This window comes from Coptis chinensis, chromosome 3 (genome assembly GCF_015680905.1).
Source record: "Coptis chinensis isolate HL-2020 chromosome 3, ASM1568090v1, whole genome shotgun sequence".
NCBI lineage: Eukaryota > Viridiplantae > Streptophyta > Magnoliopsida > Ranunculales > Ranunculaceae > Coptis > Coptis chinensis.
The window spans coordinates 118,141,029-118,164,068 of NC_141458.1; the positions used below are offsets into that span (position 1 = coordinate 118,141,029).

Here is a 23,040-nt window from a genome sequence, read left to right on the forward strand (position 1 = left end):
ATATATATATATATATATATATATATATATATATATATATATATATATATATATATATATATATATGAAATTTTCAATTCTCAGATCCATAAGCTAGGTCACTTTTCCTACTTGATCAAGTTTGATGGCTCATTAATTAATATAATAACTTTACATTAACCCACTAGGCCACAACGAGTGCATAATGTGAATGCACTTGTGTAATGCACCCCCATATATATACGTTCTCATCAAATCTCAATATAAAAAAAATAAACATATTCAATTCTAAAGCTTCGTCATCATATAAGTCCATCTTTTCCCTTTATATAGACCATCTCCCAACACCATCATCACTTTGTCTGCCACCATTTTCACCCTCAAACCTTCTCTCTTTCTAAATCCGTAGTGTTTAGTACTACTAGTTTTCCTATACTATTGCTTTAATTTTAAAACAAAATGAAGCTAGACGAACTTAGCTTATATAGAAGCGGCAGCTGTTCTAAAAGCACTAAGCAAATCCTCCCCTCGAATTACGTTCAATCATCACCATATCAATTAGACTACAACGAGGTCTCAGACAGGCCATTGGTCCAAAAGTTCCGGGTCATCCAACTGACCCAGTGGTACAAACCCCGAAATGTGGTGGAAATGATCCGATCTCTTGTGGGGTTGTTTTCGTTTTCAAGCATACTACCCACATGCAATAAGTGGCTAAGCAACCCATGTAAAATGTTGGCTCTATCTGGATCAGGTAGTAATGTAACGGGTACAATGTTTGGATATAAGAAGGGTCATGTAAGTTTTGCAGTTCAAGAAGATTCAAGATCGGAACCCGTTTTGCTACTCGAATTTGCTGTCCCAACATGCATGCTAGTGCAAGAGATGTCGTCGGGCCTAGTACGAATCGCACTGGAGTGTGAGAAGGGCTCCGGTCGGGGCATAAAGTTGTTGCAGGTAAGGAATTATCAATACGTTTAATTTGACCTTAAAATATGAGTGGGATGCATTATGCAGGAATTGCAATAAAATCAATGTCATTTATACTCATGATTTATTATGGGATTTATTAAAACCATAGAAAACATGTTCGGATTCAGGAATTTTATAAGGGTGGGAATGTCTCAATAATTTATTTATGGTCACATTCCCCAGCACACCTAGAAAGGATCCTTAGCAGGCCAACTAGCATTGGTTACAATTGAATTTGATTGCTAGCTGTTTTGAGTCCAAAACAATATATGGACGACATCACGACAGGCAGTCAGGCATTGGATTGTTTTAACCTTCTGAATTCAAATTATAATTCCAAGGTCCTTCTATTTCTTCCCTAAACAACCACCATAATCCTAAGTATCGGTAACTCATTTACCATTTCAATTGGAACTCAGTTGGGTATGTACTACTGAGGAAGCCTGTTTCACTAATGAATCAGAGTTGTTTTTCTTTACAATTAGTACAAAAATTGTTGTGCATGAATAGCACAAAAAAGATAAATGATATTGAATTGGTATAGACAATTCATATGTCAATCATTCTATTTGTCCAATTTTGACATGCGGTTAAATAATATTTATTCTCCGGCGATTCTTACTCATTTTCCCTTTATCCTTTGGCCTTAACTTTATGCGTATATTATTTGTTTCTTTTTCCAACATCATGAAGTCGTTCTCTATTTTCGTTTACCTTATTGAGTCCAGGCCAGCTTCTCTTACCTTTCTCGAGACTATTGTGGGTGTATTAATTAAGATGAATATGATTGTGCAAACATAAACTAATTAACCACCAAAATATGACCATTTCATGTTCTAATTGCAGGAACCAACATGGACCATGTACTGTAACGGTAAAAGATGCGGGTATGCGGTTTCTCGAACTTGTTTAGAATCAGATTGGTACATGTTGAGTGCTGTGCAAAGTGTTTCAGCTGGTGCTGGTGTAATTCCAATTGACAAGAACAAAATTACTACTAATGGCATGGAAGGTGATCAGCTCATGTATATGAGAGCTAAGTTTGAACGGGTAGTGGGAAACCGCAATTCTGAAGCTTATTATATGATGAATCCCGATGGTCTTGGTGGACCAGAGTTGAGCATTTTCCTCCTTAGAATGTGAGGCATTTCACGCTTGTTTTAGGCTAATATAATATATTTTGTGTGACTTTGTTATCTGTAGATCTGTTCAATTGTTGCTTGAAAATCAATTTCATCAAATCTCATTTGTTCTGTTCATATGCAAAGACTCTCTTCCACTGTATTTGGAAGTAGGATATGCCAGCTTTGTGTAAAATCCTCTTGATGCTGATCGAGCCAATACAAAATGGTCAACCTCTACTGTGTTATTTCTTCAACTAGCCATTTTGGCCCGCCTATGGCGGACTTGCTACATAGATAGCTAATGTCTCAAAAGCCTAAAGTCTACTTGAATAAATAATATATGTATATTGATACCTAATGATTCATTACTTATAATATATGTATACTTTGTTTGAAGGGTTTATGTTTTTTTAATTTTTTTTGAAAGGGTTTGAAGGGTTTATGACCAGAGAGTTTTTTCCACTATACATTAAGTGGAGGGGCAAAGTTCAAAATAGCATCATCAACCACACTCAAAAACGTTGTTAGCAAATCAAAGAATTGCCGTTACCCCCTAACCCATGATGAATCATGTGGCGGTAGCTTCCTACTTATATATTTTACCATATTAAATATTAAGACAATACCAAGGTGCATGTCATCTCGCCATCAACTATGTCACGGCCTAAATTTTATAATGACTGATTACCAAAGACACATGACATCTACAATCATGAAACTCGGGACGTGATCAGACCAACTAAGCAAAACTCAAACTAAACAAAGACAGAATAATTTTACAAAAATTTCGGCAGAATCTCCTCTGTATTTTCAACATTTCATAAACTTAAATCCTATCATAACCTGAAAATCATAACAATATACATATCTCATTGTTTAATCCAGTTAGTTAACCGTCTCGACGAATGCCAGAACAGTTAAATAACCCTTACACCTCGAGACAATTTAGTTTCTTCCCTAAGAAGGCATTAGTTTCTCTAGCACGTCTAAAATGTACTAAAAACATTGTATAATTTACATCATGACTGTTAGTTTCTCTATACATTGTGAGGCGTCATTTTATCAAAGTTATTCAACAAATAAAATAGATTTACCTTGTCCAAAAATCTTTATATGGTAATCCACCCCTACAAAAAGGTTAGTATACTTACCATCCTGCAAAACATATTTATATTGAGTCTGAACTAATCTCCACATTAGTGCAAATCACCTTCAAACAACCATTAGTGCCTGCTTCCCTTGCTTATTATTCTCTAAGTGAAAGCATGAATTTCAGGAGCGGGTTCGGGTCGGATTCTCACTCAAAACTCTTTACCATATTTGGATCCATCCGGATTCGGGTCGGATTTTGGATATCCATATCTATTAAAAAACACAATAAGCAAGGGAATCCGAGTTTCAGATTCTCACTCAAAACTCTTTACCATTTATATATCCTAAAAATATAAATCTTTTTAAAATGATTCGAGTTTTCGGATATTCGGGTTGGATTCTAGTAACAAACATAGAAACCATATCCGTTAAAATGGATTCGGATATGGTCGGATCCGGGTCGCATCCCGTACCATTTCCATCCCTAATCCCAACTCACGGGTGCGAAACTCTTCGACGACTGGGAAGCTCAAAGAGGCTAGTTGAATTGAGCGGTCACCAACCATTCAACAAATAAGCTAACTAATGAAAGTCTAAACCTTACCATCTCTTTATAGTCATTATGTCATATTCAGCTCCAACACGCCATGCATGATTGTGCCATGCATTTCAAAAAATAATGCTTGAGTACTAAATGGTTCGGATTAATCAATGTGAAAGAAAGTAAATGTCACTTGCATTGAAAAATGTAAGCAAAGAGAATGCCTCTTCTCTCAAGTCAATTGACCAACCTCCATAGACTATAATACCTATTTAACATGTTAAAAATGTGTTGGCCTCCTCATGAAACTTCGTCCAAAAACAAAGATGGCAGTTAACTAATGCTCAACCTTCAACCTTTATCAACATGATGACAGAAAAAACACCTAAATCTATTATTCAATATAACAATTTGAAAATAAATAACCGATCCATAGTTCCACACAAATTCCATTTCCAAATCATCCCATGTTTAGGCTTGCTATATATTTCTTGTTACTCATTTACAAACTAAAGACTACTTTAGGAATTCTCGAGGCTTTATTTATTAGGGTACATACACAATCTCCAAAGCACTTCCATATTACTTCTAAATAGCATACCAAATAATCAATAAAATCTTGCATCACAAACTTAATATATCGAAAGCATATTATATAAATTGCATGCTAGCTATCAATCAAAATGGTCTTAGTTCACCAATTAAGTTTAATCAAACTAACAATGTAATAATATCATGAGAGTCACGTCTTGGGGATGCTGATCGGTTTTTATAATTTCCCATTTTGATTAAGCTGATCGTGTTTTATAATTTCCCATTTTGATTATTACAGCAATACATAAGATCAACCCATGGTATATGCAAAGGGATAAAATCTTTGAGTTACCAAATTTTCCAAGTACTCATTTCGTGTACATCTAATATAAGTATGTAACTCTGCATATTTCCAACTCAATTCAAATGAAGAACCAAGAATTATAATTTTTTCGATAAAATTCAACAATTCCATATGTAATACTTGGCAATATACCAATATGGAGAAACTACTTTGAATGATTGCTAATACTTAATACATAGTTTCAACCATACTCCAGATTATGCTTTTCTAGTAGCTTATGAAGTAAGCAAGTAAATCAAACCAACATTTGAGAATTATTATATCAAGAGTTTGACTGGAAAAGTATTTCTAGACATACTAAAGTGAGAAACTCATGCTGATATTGAAACAAAAATATATATTAGATCCAAAATGTGGGTGCAAAAAAGAAGAGTGGTGCTAAGACTAAGTGTCATACCAGCAAAACATTTCTAATTCTATAAATACATTTTCGTTATGAATCTATCCCATCAGGCCAACACCAAGAGTTATGCAACTACGTCTCAGGACTATTAAGTGCTTTGTGGTAATTGGATAGTGATTCCACTGCTTCAATTTTTTGTTTGAGTCAGGCTTCAATACTTCTAAAGCGTGAGATTCACTTGCTACTTGATTTGATTCGCTCGCCATTTTTTATTTATTTATTTCATAGGTATCGATTTTTTTTTAGACAACGGTAATCGACTGGGATGTAATCGATGCGAGGGGATTTGGGGCGTTATTATCAGCAAATACCATGTTACTTATTTTTTGGATGAATTGTTTCATCTTCTGGTAAACATTTGGTAACCATTCATAGTTCAATTACAAAATCAATGAGACCTTGGATTCTTGGAAGGTTTGAAGTGGCCTAGTGGAAAGTCCAAGGTCCACCCATCAGGTGTGCCACATTTAACATAGTAACCCAGTCATTACTTGAAACTTGATTAACCCTTTTGTCAATCTCACCTACTTGCATGTTATAAATGATGGAGATCTAACCTTGGAAAGTCTAAAACTGAAATCTCTGTCAATTTGACTCCTCCTCAGCAAAAGTTAGTAAGCATTTACGCTGAAGCAGCTACTGCACATTGAAGAAAGATGTTAAGAGATTATCAAGTTTCACCTAAACACATTATTCATAGCGATGATTTTCATTTGAGAATAAGCTCATTGCATCCTAAGAACGGACGAAAGATTAAAACAAAAACCAAATAAATAATAAAAAAAAGAACGGTAGTAACTCACGTTTGGCAGAAAGTTCAAGGAGGGAATCAACAGGGGCATTGGCAACCATGGTTGTAGCAGCAGAAGGTGGCCACTGTATTGTGTTTGCTCCTCTGTTCAAGTAACTGATCATATATACAAGAGTGCGAGAGAACATCTTTATTCCCTACTCCATAGCTTTCCTTCTGAAAAATAGAAAGAGTGGATAATCAATATACACCAACAATAGAAGTTTAAGAAAGATCAAAACAATAATGGGAAAGCTAAAAAAAGAGTGGGAAAGAAGATATACGGAGATAAGAAATAAGTTACAGGAAAATCTCTTACACGCCTTCTTTGGTCGGTACTTGGATAATGTGCAAAATGCTTGATCACCGATCCCGATTGAATGATACCTATTAATTCTCCCTTCATCCCTTTCAAACTTTAGTCCGTCACTCCTTTGTATTCCTGTCATTTGTTTGTTTGGATGCAATACACATTTTACAGTGGAATTGGTTGGGACCTATATCTGCTAGTTGTTATAGGTTGTCAAATAATAAAACTAAATTGAAAACAGCAGTAGGAAGTTTTTTTTTCTCAGTCTAACTTCACGAACCTCGTACAATTAACAAAAATCAACTTTTCAACAAAGCCATCAACTTATTGAGTAAAGCCACTAACCTGCATTGATCTCATTCATTGCTCTTTTCACATGTTCATCAGGTTCAATATCCACGATAAGAGTCTGAACTATTTTATATCCGTAATGCGACATTGCCTGTAACACCAAAATAAATAAGAAGAAAACCGATTCATACCTAAACTACTCACTCTCTTTACTCGCGTGTTTCCTGTTTTCAATATTCTACCAATACATGGAAGATCGAAGGATTAAATTCAAGACTATATCTAAATCCAAATCATCTAATTCATCACTCGAAACACCCTTTCTTCCTCGGCTAAGTTTGAAAAATAAGCCTGCGAGATTGGCTTCAGCTGTTTTGTTTGGGATTAATTCAGCGATTGGGTATTTTCTCATGTTGGCAATTATGTCATTTAATTGGGGTGTTTTTATTGCTATTTAACCAAACAGGAGAAGCCAATGCCCAGAAAATCTGGGTCGATTGCAGGAACTCCTTGATCCTTGTCTTCGGTGGACCGGCCCTAGGTAAGGATTAGGAGTACCCACCCCAGACCTCTTTTACGTCAAAATTAGAGAATCTTGTATGGAGAAGGTAATGGACAACGAAGTGCAGATATTGAGGAACAAATTGCAGACCTAGCTTCTTCCAATGCAGAAAATACCAAAGTGGTGGATCTGGTATTATTGGATTTTTCGGGTGGTCCCGAACAATTTCTGATCTTATAATTTCATAATAATGGGGACATGGAGGACATGGTCAAGGTGTCAAGGTCAGGAGAGAGCAGAGAATAAAAGATTTTGTAACAGGACCATTATGGATACAATGCCAATTTTATGGGGCCAAGCAAATTGGAGTTTTGGTTGGTTTCACAATGTTCTTCGTGATTCTTATTTGTGTTAAGCCATCAACAGATTCAACTTCGAGAAAAGGTAGAAGTTAAATGGACCAAATGCTTAGAGAAAACTCCCCTTAGCATCCTTTGTATCAGTCATATTTGGTGCAAATCTCTCCCTAGTTGATAGAATTTGGACAAAGGATCGAGTGCTTCAATGGCAAAATAAAATTTGTCCTACTTGAATGCTTTTCATAGTATTTAGGAAGAACTTTTGTGTATCTAGTGTTTTCTTCCAGAGATTGATTAGAAGGTCATGACTCATGAGGAAAAAAATTGTTTAAACTTTCAAACAATCAAAATTCAGCGATTCCAATATAATTGGTGAATCAATCAATTATATTAACATAATGACTCAATCACCAGTTCGACCATATCTCCAATATCTAGAAAATCACTATATTCCAATAACTGTTATATAAATAGTTATAACTAGATTTTGGACCCGGGCATACGCCCGGGATCTATTAAATATTTTGTGTGCTAAAAAGACTTTATAAAATGTCTCACACAAATTTTCGAATCAGAATATATTTTTATTGAAAATAAATCGAAATATGTTAATGAGCAGCGATTATGATGCATAAGTACTTAGAAATTAATAGATCAAATTGAGATAGCATCTTCACTTTATGGTTTAGGATATTAATCCATAATTTTCAAATAAAATTATCTTAAACTCTATATAGCTTGTATAATAGTTTTTTTAGATTTATGGTGATTTAGCAGCAAATTTTCAAATCAAAATATATTTTTATTGAAAATAAACCGAAATACGTTAATGAGCAGCGATTATGGTGCATAACTACTTGGAAACTAAGGGATCAAATTGAGATAGCCGAGCAGCGATTATGGTGTATAAGTACCTGGAAACTAAGGGATCAAATTGAGATAACCTCTTCACTTTGTGGTTTAGGATATTAATCCGTAATTTTCAAATAGAATTATCTTAAACTCGATCTAGCTTGTATAATAGTTTTATTAGATTTATGGTGATTTATCGGTAAATCATCACCGCTCAGCTTACGTACTAATGTGTACAAATCACTAAAATAGATTGATTGTTTCCATATCCTCAAAGAATACACTACTCCCACTTGAAAAGATTTATCACATGAACGTGTCCTACGAACGGGTATCGTTATATTAAATTATTCTAAAAAATATTAGCAACTATGCATAGCTATGAGATATGAAAATTATATTAATTACTCAATTAAATTTCTTGCACCACTCTCTATAAAAAGGAAGCATCAAACTTTGATAAAACTCATCGACTTCTTTTCATTGTTAGTTTTAACAATAGAAGTTTGATTGAAGTTTTTTGAGAATGTCCAATTTGGTGAAGATAATGTTGAAGCTACTTGAATAGCAAGGCATTCCCAATCACAATAAAAGAAGTATGATAAACATTACTTAAAATGCAAAACTATATTTGTCGAGACATTTATTCCCACTACATATAATACAAATATATTTTAGGGTTATTAGTTGAATGCATTTGCATCAAGTTTATGATTTTTCATTAATTATTCTTTGAGGTTAATTTAATGTAGTACGTTGCATCCAGTTTCCAAATTCTCATTAATTATTCTTTGATGTTAGTTCAATGCAGTTGCATCAAGTTTCCGATTTCCCATCAATTATTATTTAAGGTTAGTTCAGTGCAATTGCATCCATTTTATGATATCCCGTTACTTATTCATTAAGGTTAATTCAGTACAGTTGCATCCAGTTTTTTATGTTTCGTTAATTAGTATTTGAGATTAGTTTATTGAATTTGCATCCAGGTTCTAATCTCTCGTTAATTACTCTTTGAGGTTAGTTCAATACATCTGCATCCAATTTCTGATTTCCTGTTAATTGTTTTTCTAGGTTAGTTCGATAGTTTACAATTTCTATACAGTTTGCATACATGTAAGAGTCTGTTTTTTTAAACTCACTTTCATTTTGGGTTCCTAATTACTCGTAATTACTCATGTGAGAAGGCTAAAAAAACCGACATTTATGCTTTGAGGTCAGTGCGATGCAGTTACATTCGACTTTCGATTTTCAGTTAACTATTTTTTGAGGATATTTCAATGCATTTGCATCCAATTTCTGATTTCCCGTTAGTTAATATCTTATTTTAGTTTAATGCAGTTGCATCTAGTTTTTGGTTTTTTGTTAATTATTCTTTGAGGTTAGTTCAATGCAGTTGCATCCAATTTCCGAATTTATGTTAATTGTTCTTTGAGGTTAGTTCAATGCATTTGCATCAAGTTTTCGATTTCCCGTTAATTATTTTTTGAGGTTAGTTCAATGCAGTTACATCACATTTATAATTTCCCGATAATTATTCATTTAGGTTAGTTCAGTGTAGTTTCATCCATTTTTCAATGTTTCGTTAATTAGTCTTTGAGATTAGTTCATTGCATTTGGATCTAGTTTTCGATTTTCCGTTAATAACTCTTTAAGGTTAGTTCAATACATCTGCATCTAGTCTCTGATTATTTATGTTTTGAGGTTAGTTCGATGCAATTATATCTGGTTTCTGATTTCCCGTTAATTATTTTTTGAGATTATTTCAATGCATTTGCATTTAGTTTCCGATTTCCCACCAATTATTCTATGAGGTTAGTTTAATGCAGTTGCATTCGGTTTTTTATTTTATGTTAATTATTTTTTGAGTTTAGTTCAATGTATTTGCATCCAGTTTCCGATTTCTCGTCCTATTAATTATTATATGAGGTTTGTTTGATGTATTTGCATACCGTTTCCGATTTCCCATTAAATATTTTTCAAGGATTTGTATACAATTTCTAATTTCCCTTTAGTTATTAGATGACGTTAGTTTAATGCAATTGCACCCAGTTTTCAATTTCTAGTTAATTAATTTTTTAGTTTAGTTTATTGCATTTGCATAAAGTTTCCAATTTTCCGTTAATTACTCATTGAGCTCAGTTATGCATTTGAATCCAATTTCCGATTTCCTTTTAATTATCCAATATGGTGTATAATACCAACTTCTACTGATCCATCTGTAGTGTCCTTGCAAACATGACATAAAAAGTAAATTATGTTTGATTTACTATGTGGGATCATTGAAGATTACCAGTTCCCGATTTCCCATTAATTATTCTTTAAATTATGCATGACTTACTATGTAGAATCTTCAAAGATTATCTACGAACGGGTGTTGTTATATTAATTATTTTGAAAAATATTTGTAAATATGCAAAACTTTTATATATTAATATTATATTGATCACTCAACCAAATTTCTTATAACGTGAAAACCTTATTCTCCATTAAAAAAAAATAACTCATGTACCTTTAATAAAACCCTTCAACTTCATTTTGTTGTTTAATAATAGAAGTTTGATTGAAGTTTTGTGAGATTGCCTAATAAGGTGAAGTTCATATATATTGTAGCTACTTGAATAGCAAAGAGTTCCCAATCATACGGAAAGAAATAAGATAAACATCATTTTAAATGCAAAACTATACTTACCGAGACATTCCCACAACATATAACCCAACTATGTTTTGAGGTTAGTTTAATGTCACGCCCCGAGACCCAACACACATCCCGAGGACGTGGAATGAATCTCGAGGCAGACACCTTTCACGATTCTACCGAAATTTCGGCAGAGTTTCCTTTGTTTGATCGACGTTCGTAAACCCTAAAAACCTGTCATAACCTGTCATAAACCCTGAACATCTTATAATTCATTCCTCCAACCATACATACATCCAACAACCATATATACTACACTTAACTCTAACTACTACAGGGATATGACGATATAACTACAAAACAAGGAGAACCGTTGCCAAATACGATTATTACATCAAAATGACCTAGCTCTATATATATACAACAAAAGAAACTAGTCTCTTTCTATACAACCAAAGGAAAAGAGCTAGGCTCATTATATACAGCAAAAGAATAACCTAGGTCATCTCTATACAGTCCAAAATATAAACTTGACTGCGCCTCGTCAAGCATGGGGAAATCCTCCCAAATCACCATACCCGTCATCACTAGGGTTAGGAAACCCTCCTCCGCCACCGGCTCGTCTTGAAATGTTAAGTAGGATGAGCAAACAACTATGCCCAGTAGAAACGCACATAGCCAATAAATAGCTACTTATAGAAAACATTTAAAACATGCAGGGTTTCTATAATAGTATTCAAATATTGTGACTATGTATATATACATCACTAACTAGCATAAATCATATCGGCATGCTTCATTGATATACAAAATATAGTTTTCACAATCAGCATACAAACTGTGGTGCCGCTGCATCCTATTAGAATGGTGAGGGTTACGACTGGTACTCAAAGCCCCAATGACAAAGGCAATCTCGGTTCAAGACTTTGGTGTGAACCATGCACCGTTGTTTTCCTCGATTTTACCGGCAGGGAGATGAAATGCCGTTGTTGTGTTCGCATACACACAAAATCCCCAAAGCTTTTAGGGCTCGGGTGGGCCTCGGTGACCCACGACCCCCATACGGCTGTCACCTAACTTACGGTGGTCAACCGTTCGACGATCGCAGATCGCTTTCGGGATCCCCGACACATCCGGAGTGGACTAAACTCTCACTCGCCTAAACCTCATCGAGGTAACATGTAACCCCACACAAGCTAATCACCATACAAATTGACACGCATAAGCATGGTTATCTAGAAAAGTAGAAAAGGAATTCCCGGACTACATCGGTGATGCATCCCTTTAAAGGTGGCCCACCACCTCGAAAAGGTGTACACCACGGTTGAATCCTAGAGCTTAACTGCCGTCTCCGAAATCGACGGTTCCTTCTTTATAGAATTCACAGTTCCTTTTCTAAATCTCCTCGTGATAAACATAGTAATATCTATATATATATATATACTGTCGTATTACCCGATTATTTTCAAATACTCTAGTTACATATCTAGTTTTTCTTTTAAAACTGTTGATTATATAGGTGTGAGTTCCCGGATTTCCGAAATCGGCGTAACAACCTATGACTCCCAAACGGGCCAGTCATAGTAAATAACAACCGATGATTCCCAAACGGCGAATCATCGTAAATAACACGACCATCCCGGGACCAATCCAGAACCTCGCACCTAGTTACAAACAACCGGGTAATCCTTACCCGCAATACAAAATCCATCTCTCTGTCTCCTTACTGAGACAAGAGACGCGAACCTTTCCCAAAACCAGTTTTTCACTTTTTACAAAGAAAACAATCCCTCGCTACCCCGATTTTACAGAAAACCCATTTCACACGAAAGCTATCTATATATATATTTTATAGCGAAGAAATACAATGCAAAACATGAATATCATATATACATGCATGGTTGATACACAACTATCTATTTCCTAGTTAAACAATTCAAATCATGCATGAAATAAGCAGGCTATATACTGGTATGTAGATTCCTACCTTAGCAAGCTCCGTTCTCCTCAATCCCACTTAACCGAATCAAGCTCGCTTAACCGAATCAACTCGAATTCACTCTTATAACAACATATACATATACGTCGGTTGTTAGAATTGATCGAACAACGAGGAATTCTTAACTTAGTATAAGCCGAGAAGAAATCTCAACGTTAAGAATTGGGGTTCGGGTATTTTTTTCCTATAACTACTGTCAACAGAGCTACAGGCCCTTTCGGGCACTATTACTCTGACGGTCTCTACGGTTATTTCGACCATGGCAGGCCCTCATATCGACGCCAATCCTATCACATCTCAATTCAAATTCCCAATTTCGACTACAACCAACTCGACACCTCTCAATCAACATTAATTCTATTAATAAAATCGGTGGGTGTTCCTTATCCCTCGGTCATTACTCAATCAACTCTTATACAGTTATAAATCGACATAAATCCCTTGAAATTGTAATGAATAATCAAATTCTTACCGAGTCAGCAAGCAACAATCGCTCCTAGCTCGCGGCTCCACCAAAATTGCAGCTCTCCTTCTCCAAACCGAGCTACTGCCGACATCAAACACCCCTATTCAATTAATTCCCTCCATACACTCCTATCAAGTCGAAATCAAGTTTACACTATCGATTGGAGAGGAACTACTCACCTGTCGCCGCGATTTTCTTCGGTATGCTCGAATGCACTAGCTACTCCAACTGCTACTGCCGAAATACCACACCCCCGTTCGATATCTCCATCAATGCATCACAATCTATCACCATCGAGTTTAAACTAGTTATTTGAAACCATTAAACCCACCCGGCAGCGTACGATCAACGATAAATCCAAAGATTTTCGGCTACACCATCTGTTTCACTCCACTCCATTTCGTCCCATCAATCATGCCGACCTTCAACACCCCAATACACTCAATTAAAATCGAGATATCGATTCCATCAACAATTTAAATCAAATCAAGACATATATCTGAAATCGCGACTCACCTCTTTTCATGCGATTAAATTTAAATTCCAAGAGTTCTTGCATCTCCACACTTTCGAATTCCACGATTTCTAAGGTTTGGATGTTTAAATTGTTGGTTTGAATCACTGAATTTGGGGAAGAAGGGAGTTTCTCTCTCCTAGGGTTTTGAAAGGGCGAAAAATTGGGGAAGAAGGTCGCGATTTTTTTTGGAGCGAGTTTTTTTTTTGTTGGATTTTCGATTTTCGTTATTTTGGTTTCACGATTTCGTGGTTTCTATTTCGGCCGATATATTTGGGCCCAAGCCCAATATATCCTAATTAGCCTTAACGTCCTACTTAGACTCCTACCCCCACTAATTCGACTTAGCGTCTTGATTATTTTTCGGCCCATCCCGCTAAATTTAGTCTTCTATATTCTATCTCACCACAGGCTATACAATAACCTACCCATGCGTGTAAGCTGTTAACTCGTGCCGCCAGACGCGAGAAAACCGCTTAACCGGCATTTTGTCAAATTTTTAGCTTATGGTCGCTACCTAACGCGGACTTATGAGTCGGAGTCAAGTTTCGGTAAGTTACGTACCTTTGAAATATAAACCCGACGACCAAATTACATAACAACCCTGGATTTGATATGAAATTTACAAAAATACCCTTAATAATAATTCAGGACTTTACATCCTACCCTCCTTAAAAGAAAATTTCGTCCTCGAAATTAAATCATACCTTAGTTCTCGAACAATTCTGGATATTGTTGCCTCATATCGGCTTCTTTCTCCCATGTTGCTTCCTCCACGTTGTGATTTCTCCATAAGACCTTTACCAATGGAATGACCTTGGACCGCAATCTCTTTTCTCTCGCATCTAGAATCTGAACTGGCCCTTCCGGATAGGTAATGTCTTCTTCCAACTCCAACGATTCCAAATCGACAACATGTAGTGGGTCCGGCTCATACTTACGTAGCATCGAGATATGGAACACGTTATGGACACGTGATAACCTTTCCGGTAACTCCAGCCTATAGGCCAACTCCGAGATCTTCTGAATAATCGGAAAAGGTCCCACATATCTCGGTGCAAGTTTCCCTTTCATCCCGAACCTCTGAATGCCCTTCTTCGGAGACACTTTCAAGAATACCCTGTCACCTTCATAAAATTCCAAGGGACGTCTACGCCTATCTGCATAGCTTTTCTGACGACTCTGGGCTGTGAGCAACCGATTCCGTATCACTCTAATCTTCTCGGTGGTGTCACTAACCATCTCTGGCCCCAACATAATACTATCTCCGGTTTCAGTCCAACAGAGAGGTGTTCTGCAAGGTCTGCCATACAACGCTTCAAACGGAGCCATACCAATACTAGATTGATAACTGTTGTTGTAGGCAAACTCAGCCAATGCCAAATGAGTCTTCCAACTACCCCCAAAATCAAGCACGCAAGCCCGAAGCATATCTTCGATGATTTGGATGACTCTTTCCGATTGCCCATCGGTTTGCGGATGAAATGCAGTGCTGAATTTCAGTTTGGTCCCCAATTCCCTTTGAAGACTTCTCCAAAATGAACCGGTAAATTGAGTACCTCTATCTGAAATTATAGAGAGTGGTGCCCCATGCAACCTCAGTACATCTGACACGTAGATCTTACTTAGCTTTTCAGCAGAGTAAAGTAGTCTTAATGTGTATGAAATGGGCGGACTTGGTCGGGTCTATCAACAATGACCCATATAGAATCCATTCCCTCATCGGGTCTTCTGGTAACCCGGATACAAAGTCCATGGTTATATTCTCCCACTTCCATTCCGAATCTCCAGAGGTTTAAGAAGACCGTGTGGTCTATGGTGTTCAGCTTTCACTGTTGGCATGTGGCACACTTCTTCACATATTCGCAATGTGTCGCTTCATGCCCGCCACCAAAACCGACGACGAGATCTCAGTACATTTTGGTACCACCAGGATGAATGGTATACTTCGATCTATGTGCCTCCTTCAAGATACTATTCCGCAAAGAGTGATCAAAAGGTATCCAAATTCTTCCTCTGAATCTGATGCTTCCGTCTCCGGATTTTTCCCAATCAACATCCTCAGCATTATTCACATATCCTTGGTACCTAGGTCCATCCCTCGAGGTATTCTGAGCATTCACAATCTCTTGAACCAAGGTGTTTTCTACCGACACTGTCATCTGTGCTAAATAACAGCATTTCTGAGGATCTCCACTTCCATTTCCCGTGATTTCAAAACCATAAGAAGCGGACTCCAAAGAATTGCCACTCCTTCATCATCATCTGAGCACAGACATGTTCTCGCTTCCTACTCAATGCATCGGCAACTACATTTGCTTTACCCGGATGGTATTGCAATGTGAAGGTATAGTCCTCCATGTACTCAACCCATCTCCTGCGCCTCATATTCAAATCTTTTCATGAACAAGTACTTGAGACTCTTGTGATCCGAGAATATCTCAAACTTCTCACCATACACATAATGCCTCCATATCTTTAGAGCATGAATGATCGCCGCTAACTCCAAGTCATGAGTAGGATAATTCTTCTCATGGGCATTCAATTGTCTAGACGCATACGCTATCACTTGGCCTTCTTGCATTAAGACACATCCTAACCCGTGTTAGAGGCATCAAGATAAATCACATAGCTCTTCTCCGGATCCGGAATAGTCAAATCAAGGCCTGTTACTAATCGCTGTCTTTAGCTCTTGGAAAGCTTTCTCACATGCTTATGTCCATTCAAACTTCACATCCTTCTGTGTCAATCTAGTTAAGGACGACGCTATGCTAGAGAATCCTTCTACAAAACGACGGTAATACCCTGCCAATCCCAAGAAACTCCTCGATTTCGGGCCGACGCTCTGGCCGGTCTCGCCAATTATTCATGCTTCTATCTTTGAACGATCAACTTTGATTCCATTCTCCGATACAACATGCCCTAAGAACCTCATTTCATTCAACCTTAACTCACACTTATTTGAACTTGGCATAAAGCCGATGATCAACTAATGTTTGGAAGACAATCCTCAAGTGTTCCTTGTGTTCAAATTTCTAGTCTTGAATAAATCAAGATGTCATCTATGAATACGATAACAAATTGATCTAAGTATTTCCACATCACTTTCGGTGCATGAGATCCATAAATGCAGCCGGAGCATTTGTCAATCCAAATGGTAACACCAAAACTCAAAATGCCCTAGCCGCGGTGCGGAAAGTCGTCTTCTCAGATATCTTCTTCTCGAATTCTCATCCGATGGTAGCCCTGCTCGAGATCTATCTTCGAGAAATACTTGGCACCCCTTAACTGATCGAACAGGTCATTAATCCTAGGCAACGGATATTTGTTCTTGATAGTCACATTATTCAGCTTCCGATAATCCACACATAGCCGAAATGACCCATCCTTCTTCTTCACAAATAACGGTGCTCCCCAAGGTGATCGACTTTCCCTTTTATAAACCCCAATCTTTTCAATTCATCTAATTGGGACTTGAGCTCTCATTATTTCGAGGGGCCATTCGATAAGGAATCATCGAATAGGCGACGTTCCCGGCATTAGATCGATCACAAAATCTATCTCACGCCAGGGAGGCAATCCCGGCAATGCATCTGGGAACACTGCCGCAAACTCACTAACTACAGGAACAAGCTCAGAAGATTCGAACTTCGGCCCTTGGAGACTAAGACCAGCTAACAATCCGTATCTATCATACTTGAAGTCAGACTTGGCCTTCACCACTCGTGATACCGTATTTCTAATCCCCTCAAATACAACCTCGTGATTTGGCAGACTCTAAGCGTCACTGTCTTGGCAAAACAATCTACATGAGCATGATACTTCCCTAACAAATCCATCCCTACGATGACATCGAAATCCTTTAGGTCCATCACCGTTAGATCGACTATCATCTCCCTATCACCTATCTTTATCACACAATGGTGACAAACTTCAAAGAACATAGTTTTCTTTCCTAGAGGAGTAGATAGAATAAGCTTCCTCCCGGTATTAACTACATCCAACCCAAGAATCTTCACCATATTTCTAGCAATGAAAGAATGAGTAGCACCCGTATCAAACAGGACATGCACATTATGTGTAAACAGACATATCATACCTTCAACCACTTGATCGGTAGCGCTGATATCTGCCCCCATAGCATTATATACCGTGGCTTCCTCTTGGACTGACGTAGGATCCATAACTTCTTCCTCTGGCACTAGATAATACACCTTGGCCTGTGGCCTCTGTTCCACCCCTGAAGTGGACTTGGGACAAAACCGCTTGATATGCCCAGCTTCACCGCAACCATAGCAAACCACACTCTCTCTCCCCGACTGTGTACTCTGGGGTATTACAGATTGCAATCTAGCTCTCTGACCCTGAGGCCTCAAATTCTGCACTGGTGCTCTGGTCTGAGAAGGAGCAGGTACCTCGGTGGGCCTCGCGGATCCACTCATCGGTCTCAGAATCGGTAGACTCGCGGCTGGCCTAACCACATTCAAACCCCTATGTATGCGGTGGTGCCCTCCACTGTGGTGCCTGCTTGAATGACGCCGCCTATACATCTGTTGCGACCACTCGAACCACTACCTTGGTAAACCGCGCCTCTTTCCCCGTATCCCGCCTACCTCCCGAGATGCCGACTGCCTTACCCTTCCAACCTCTTGCCCTCAGAGCAATAGCTGATCATCCACTCTTTCAATACCTTGAGCCCTTCTCACAGCCTCAGCATAAGAATCAATCTGAAGGACCGACATCTTGCTCTGCATATACGGTTTCAAACCGTCAATGAATTTCCGAGCCTTAGCTTTTTCTGTGGAAATCATCTCCTTCCCGTATCGTGAAAGAACAGTGAATCTCTCTTCATACTGTCCCACGGTCATGTTTCCTTGTTCTAACTTGAGGAATTCCATTCGCTTCTTATCTCTCGCCGCCTCGGTGACATACCTCAAAAGGAAGAGTTCCTCAAACTTAGCCCAACTCATAGGAAACGTCTCCACGCCCTTAACATCGATCCAGTGTTTGGCTTCACCTCTAAGCATGAAGGCAGCCAAAGTGACCCGTTCCACATCAGTACACATCATAGAGTCTAGCATACTCGACATATCTAGCAACCAGTCTTCGGCTACTTTAACCTCAGAAGACCCCACAAATTCGTGGACGAGCTCGATGAAATTTGCAAGCAGAAACCCCGATTGACTTTGCACTGGTGGCCTGAACTCCTCAACTCTCACTGTGGTCGGGGATGCTACCTCTGGTGCTACACCAGGTGGAATAACAGCGGATGTCAGAAGAGGTTGGGGCTCGTTCCGACTAGCCCTCAAACTTTCGATCTCAGCTCTCATCTCATTTTGTGTTTTGAGCCATTTGATTCATCATAGAGGAGCCTATCCATTCGGTCCTCCCGACCACGATCCGTAGCATCATCACCACTAGTACTTTCGGATCCATGGTGACTATGCTCGCACATACACAAAGAGCCAACTCGATGTATGATACATTAGAGAGAATTTTCAAAATTATGCAAAGAGCATAGGTCAGCCTCTATTGAATTCACATGCATAGAACGAGCGTGAGTAGAATTTCAAGAGATGAGCGCAGTGTACCGCACCTCGAAATGAAAATTCACTCACCTAATGGTGTCCGATTCGGTCAAATTCCTCCGACACGTGTCCACACTCTCGACATTGCTAAACTAGTATTAACGCTTAACGCATTTCTAACTAGGGGTAGTGTATCTAGGGTTTATCGGTTTCGATGAAACTTTAGAAACATCGTCGCGATCGAAGTCCCCACTACAGCTCCCGGACGGATCTAATAGTGGACGCCTCGATACCGTTTTTACACGCCCGAGACCCAACACACATCCAGGGGCGTGGAATGAATCTCGAGGCGCATTACCTATCCGCGATTCTACGAAATTTGGCAGAGTTTCCTTTGTTTGATCGACGCTCAGTAAACCCTAAAACCTGTCATAACTCGGGTCATAAACCCCGAACATCTTATAATTCATTCCTCCAACCATACATACATCCAACAACCATATATACTACACTTAACTCTAACTACTACGGGATATGACGATATAACTACAAAACAAGGAGAACCGTTGCCAAATACGATTATTACATCAAAATGACCTAGCTCTATATATATACAACAAAGAAACTAGTCTCTTTCTATACAACCAAAGGAAAAGAGCTAGGCTCATTATATCTGACAAAAGAATAACCTAGGTCATCTCTATACAAACCCAAAAATATAAACTTGACTCGCCTCGTCAAGCATGGGGAAATCCTCCCAAATCACCATACCCGCCATCACTAGGGTTTGGAAACCCTCCTCCGCCAGCGGCTCGTCCGAAATGTTAAGTAGGATGAGCAAAACAACTATGCCCAAGAGAAACGCACATAGCCAATAAATAGCTACTTATAGAAAACATTTAAAACATGCAGGGTTTCTATAATAGTATTCAAATATTGTGACTATGTATATATACATCACTAACTAGCATAAATCATATCGGCATGCTTCATTGATATACAAAATATAGTTTTCACAATCAGATACAACTATCTGGTGGCGGCTGATCCTATTAGAATGGTGAGGGTACGACTGGTACTTTCGCCCCGATCCACAGCAATCTCGGTTCAAGATTTCCGGTGTGAACCATGCACCGTTGTTTTCCCCGATTTTACCGGTGAGGGAGATGAAATGCCGTTGTTGTGTTCATTACACACAAAATCCCCAAAGCTTTTAGGGCTCAGGTGGGCCCTGCGGGACGACCCCATCCCCATACTGGTCACCTAACTTACGGTGGTCAACCGTTCGACGACGCAGACCGCGCCCGGGATCGACACACATCCGAGTGGACTAAACTCTCTCCTCGCGCCTAAACCTCATCGAGGTAACATGTAACCCCACACAAGCTAATCACCATACAAAATGTGGACACGCATAAGCATGGTTATCTAGAAAAGTAGAAAAGGAATTCCCGGACTACATCCGATTGATGCATCCCTTTAAAGGTGGCCCACCACCTCGAAGGTGTATACCACAGTTGAATCCTAGAGCTTAACTCCTGCCGTCTCCGAAATGCGACAAGTTCCTTCTTTATAGGAATTCAGTTCCTTTTCTAAATCTCCTCGTGATAAACATAGTAATATCTATATATATATATATATATACTCAGATTACCGATTATTTTCAAATACTCTAGTTACATATCTAGTTTTTCTTTTTAAAACTGTTGATTATATAGGTGTGAGTTCTGGATTTCCTAAATCGAAAGGGAACAACCTATGACTCCTAAACGGGCGATCATAGTAAATAACAACCGATGATTCCCTAAACGGGCGAATCATCGTGAAATAACACGACCATCGGGGACCAATCGAGAACTCGCACCTAGTTTACAAACAACCGGGTAATCCTTACCCGCAATACAAAATCCATCTCTCTCTCCTCCCATCGAGACAAGAGACGAACCTTTCCCAAAACCAGTTTTTCACTTTTTACAAAGAAAACAATCCCTCGCTACCCGATTTTACGTAAAACCCATTTCACTTTAAAAGCTATCTATATATATATTTTTATAGCGAGGAAATACAATGCAAAACATGAATATCATATATACATGCATGGTTGATACACAACTATCTATTTCCTAGTTAAACAATTCAAATCATGCATGAAATAAGGGCTATATATATTGGTATGTAGATTCCTACCTTAGCAAGCTCCGTTCTCCTCAATCCCACTTAACCGAATCAAGCTCTCGCTTAACCGAATCAACTTCGAATTCACTCCTATAACAACATATACATATACGTCGGTTGTTAGAATTGATCGAACAACGAGGAATTCTTAACTTAGTATAAGTTTGAAGAAATCTCAACGTTAAGAATTGGGGTTCGGGTATTTTTTCCTATAATTCATCGGCCAACAGAGCTACAGGGCCCTTTCGGGCACTATTACTCGACGGTCTCTACGGTTATTTCGACCATGGCAGGCCCTCATATCGACGCCAATCCTATCACATCTCAATTCAAATTCCCAATTTCGACTACAACCAACTCGACACCTCTCAATCAACATTAATTCTATTAATAAAATCGGTGGGTGTTCCTTATCCCTGGTCATTAGTCATTCAAGTCTTATACAGTTATAAATCGACATAAATCCCTTGAAATTGTAATGAATAATCAAATTCTTACCGAGTCAGCAAGCAACAATCGCTCCTAGCTCGCGGCTCCACCAAAATTGCAGCTCTCCTTCTCCAAACCGAGCTACTGCCGACATCAAACACCCCTATTCAATTAATTCCCTCCATACACTCCTATCAAGTCGAAATCAAGTTTACACTATCGATTGGAGAGGAACTACTCACCTGTCGCCGCGATTTTCTTCGGTATGCTCGAATGCACTAGCTACTCCAACTGCTACTGCCGAAATACCACACCCCCGTTCGATATCTCCATCAATGCATCACAATCTATCACCATCGAGTTTAAACTAGTTATTTGAAACCATTAAACCCACCCGGCTAAGCGGGCAGACGAATTATAATCCAAGAATTTTCGGCTACACCACTGTTTCACTCCACTCCAGCTCGTCCACTGCTACTGCCGACCTTCAACACCCCCAATACACTCAATTAAAATCGAGATATCGATTCCATCAACAATTTAAATCAAATCAGCACATATATACGAAATCGCACTCACCTCTTTCTGCGATTCGATTTAAATTCCAAGAGTTCTTGCATCTCCACACTCGAATTCACGATTTCTAAGGTTTGGATGTTTAAATTGTTGGTTTGAATCACTGAATTTGGGGAAGAAGGGAGTTTCTCTCTCCTAGGTTTTTGAAAGGGCTTAAAATTGGGGGGAAGAAGGTTTTTTTTTTTTTTTGGATTTTAGCGAGTTTCGTTTTTTGTTGGATTTTCGATTTTTCGTTATTTTGGTTTCACGATTTCAGTGGTTTCTATTTCGCCGATATATTTGGGCCCAAGCCCAATATATCCTAATTAGCCTTAACGCCCTACTTAGACTCCTACCCCACTAATTCGACTTTAGCGCCTTGATTATTTTTCGCCCATCCCGCTAAATTTAGTCTTCTATATTCTATCTCACCGCAGGCTATACAATAACCTACCCATGCGTGTAAAGCCGTTAACTTCGTGCTGCCTTCAAGACGCAGAAAACCGCTAACCGGCATTTTGTCAAATTTTTCGCCTTATGGTCGCTACCTAACGCGGACTTATGAGTCGGAGTCAAGTTTCGTAAGTTACGTACCTTTGAAATATAAACGCGACGACCAAATTACA

At 38.4% G+C, this 23,040-nt stretch overlaps 1 protein-coding gene, 1 long non-coding RNA gene and 1 pseudogene across 2 annotated transcripts; 1 reads left to right on the forward strand and 2 right to left on the reverse strand.

The window, feature by feature from the left end:
• Positions 1-317: 317 nt before the first annotated feature.
• LOC147513566 (protein MIZU-KUSSEI 1-like) lies at positions 318-2,126 on the forward strand. Its single transcript, XM_086596660.1, has 2 exons — positions 318-936; positions 1,798-2,126. Exons 1-2 carry the CDS (start codon positions 439-441, stop codon positions 2,092-2,094), a joined length of 795 nt encoding a protein of 264 aa, XP_086452786.1. The 5' UTR covers positions 318-438; the 3' UTR covers positions 2,095-2,126.
• A 3,182-nt stretch (positions 2,127-5,308) lies between these two features.
• On the reverse strand, positions 5,309-6,853 carry LOC147513567 (uncharacterized). Its single transcript, XR_015217393.1, has 4 exons — positions 6,455-6,853; positions 6,119-6,241; positions 5,813-5,976; positions 5,309-5,648 (listed from the first exon to the last, which is right to left on the reverse strand). It is a non-coding gene; the product is annotated as an uncharacterized LOC147513567 (long non-coding RNA).
• A 7,410-nt stretch (positions 6,854-14,263) lies between these two features.
• LOC147513568 (uncharacterized) lies at positions 14,264-18,169 on the reverse strand (annotated as a pseudogene).
• Positions 18,170-23,040: the final 4,871 nt, after the last annotated feature.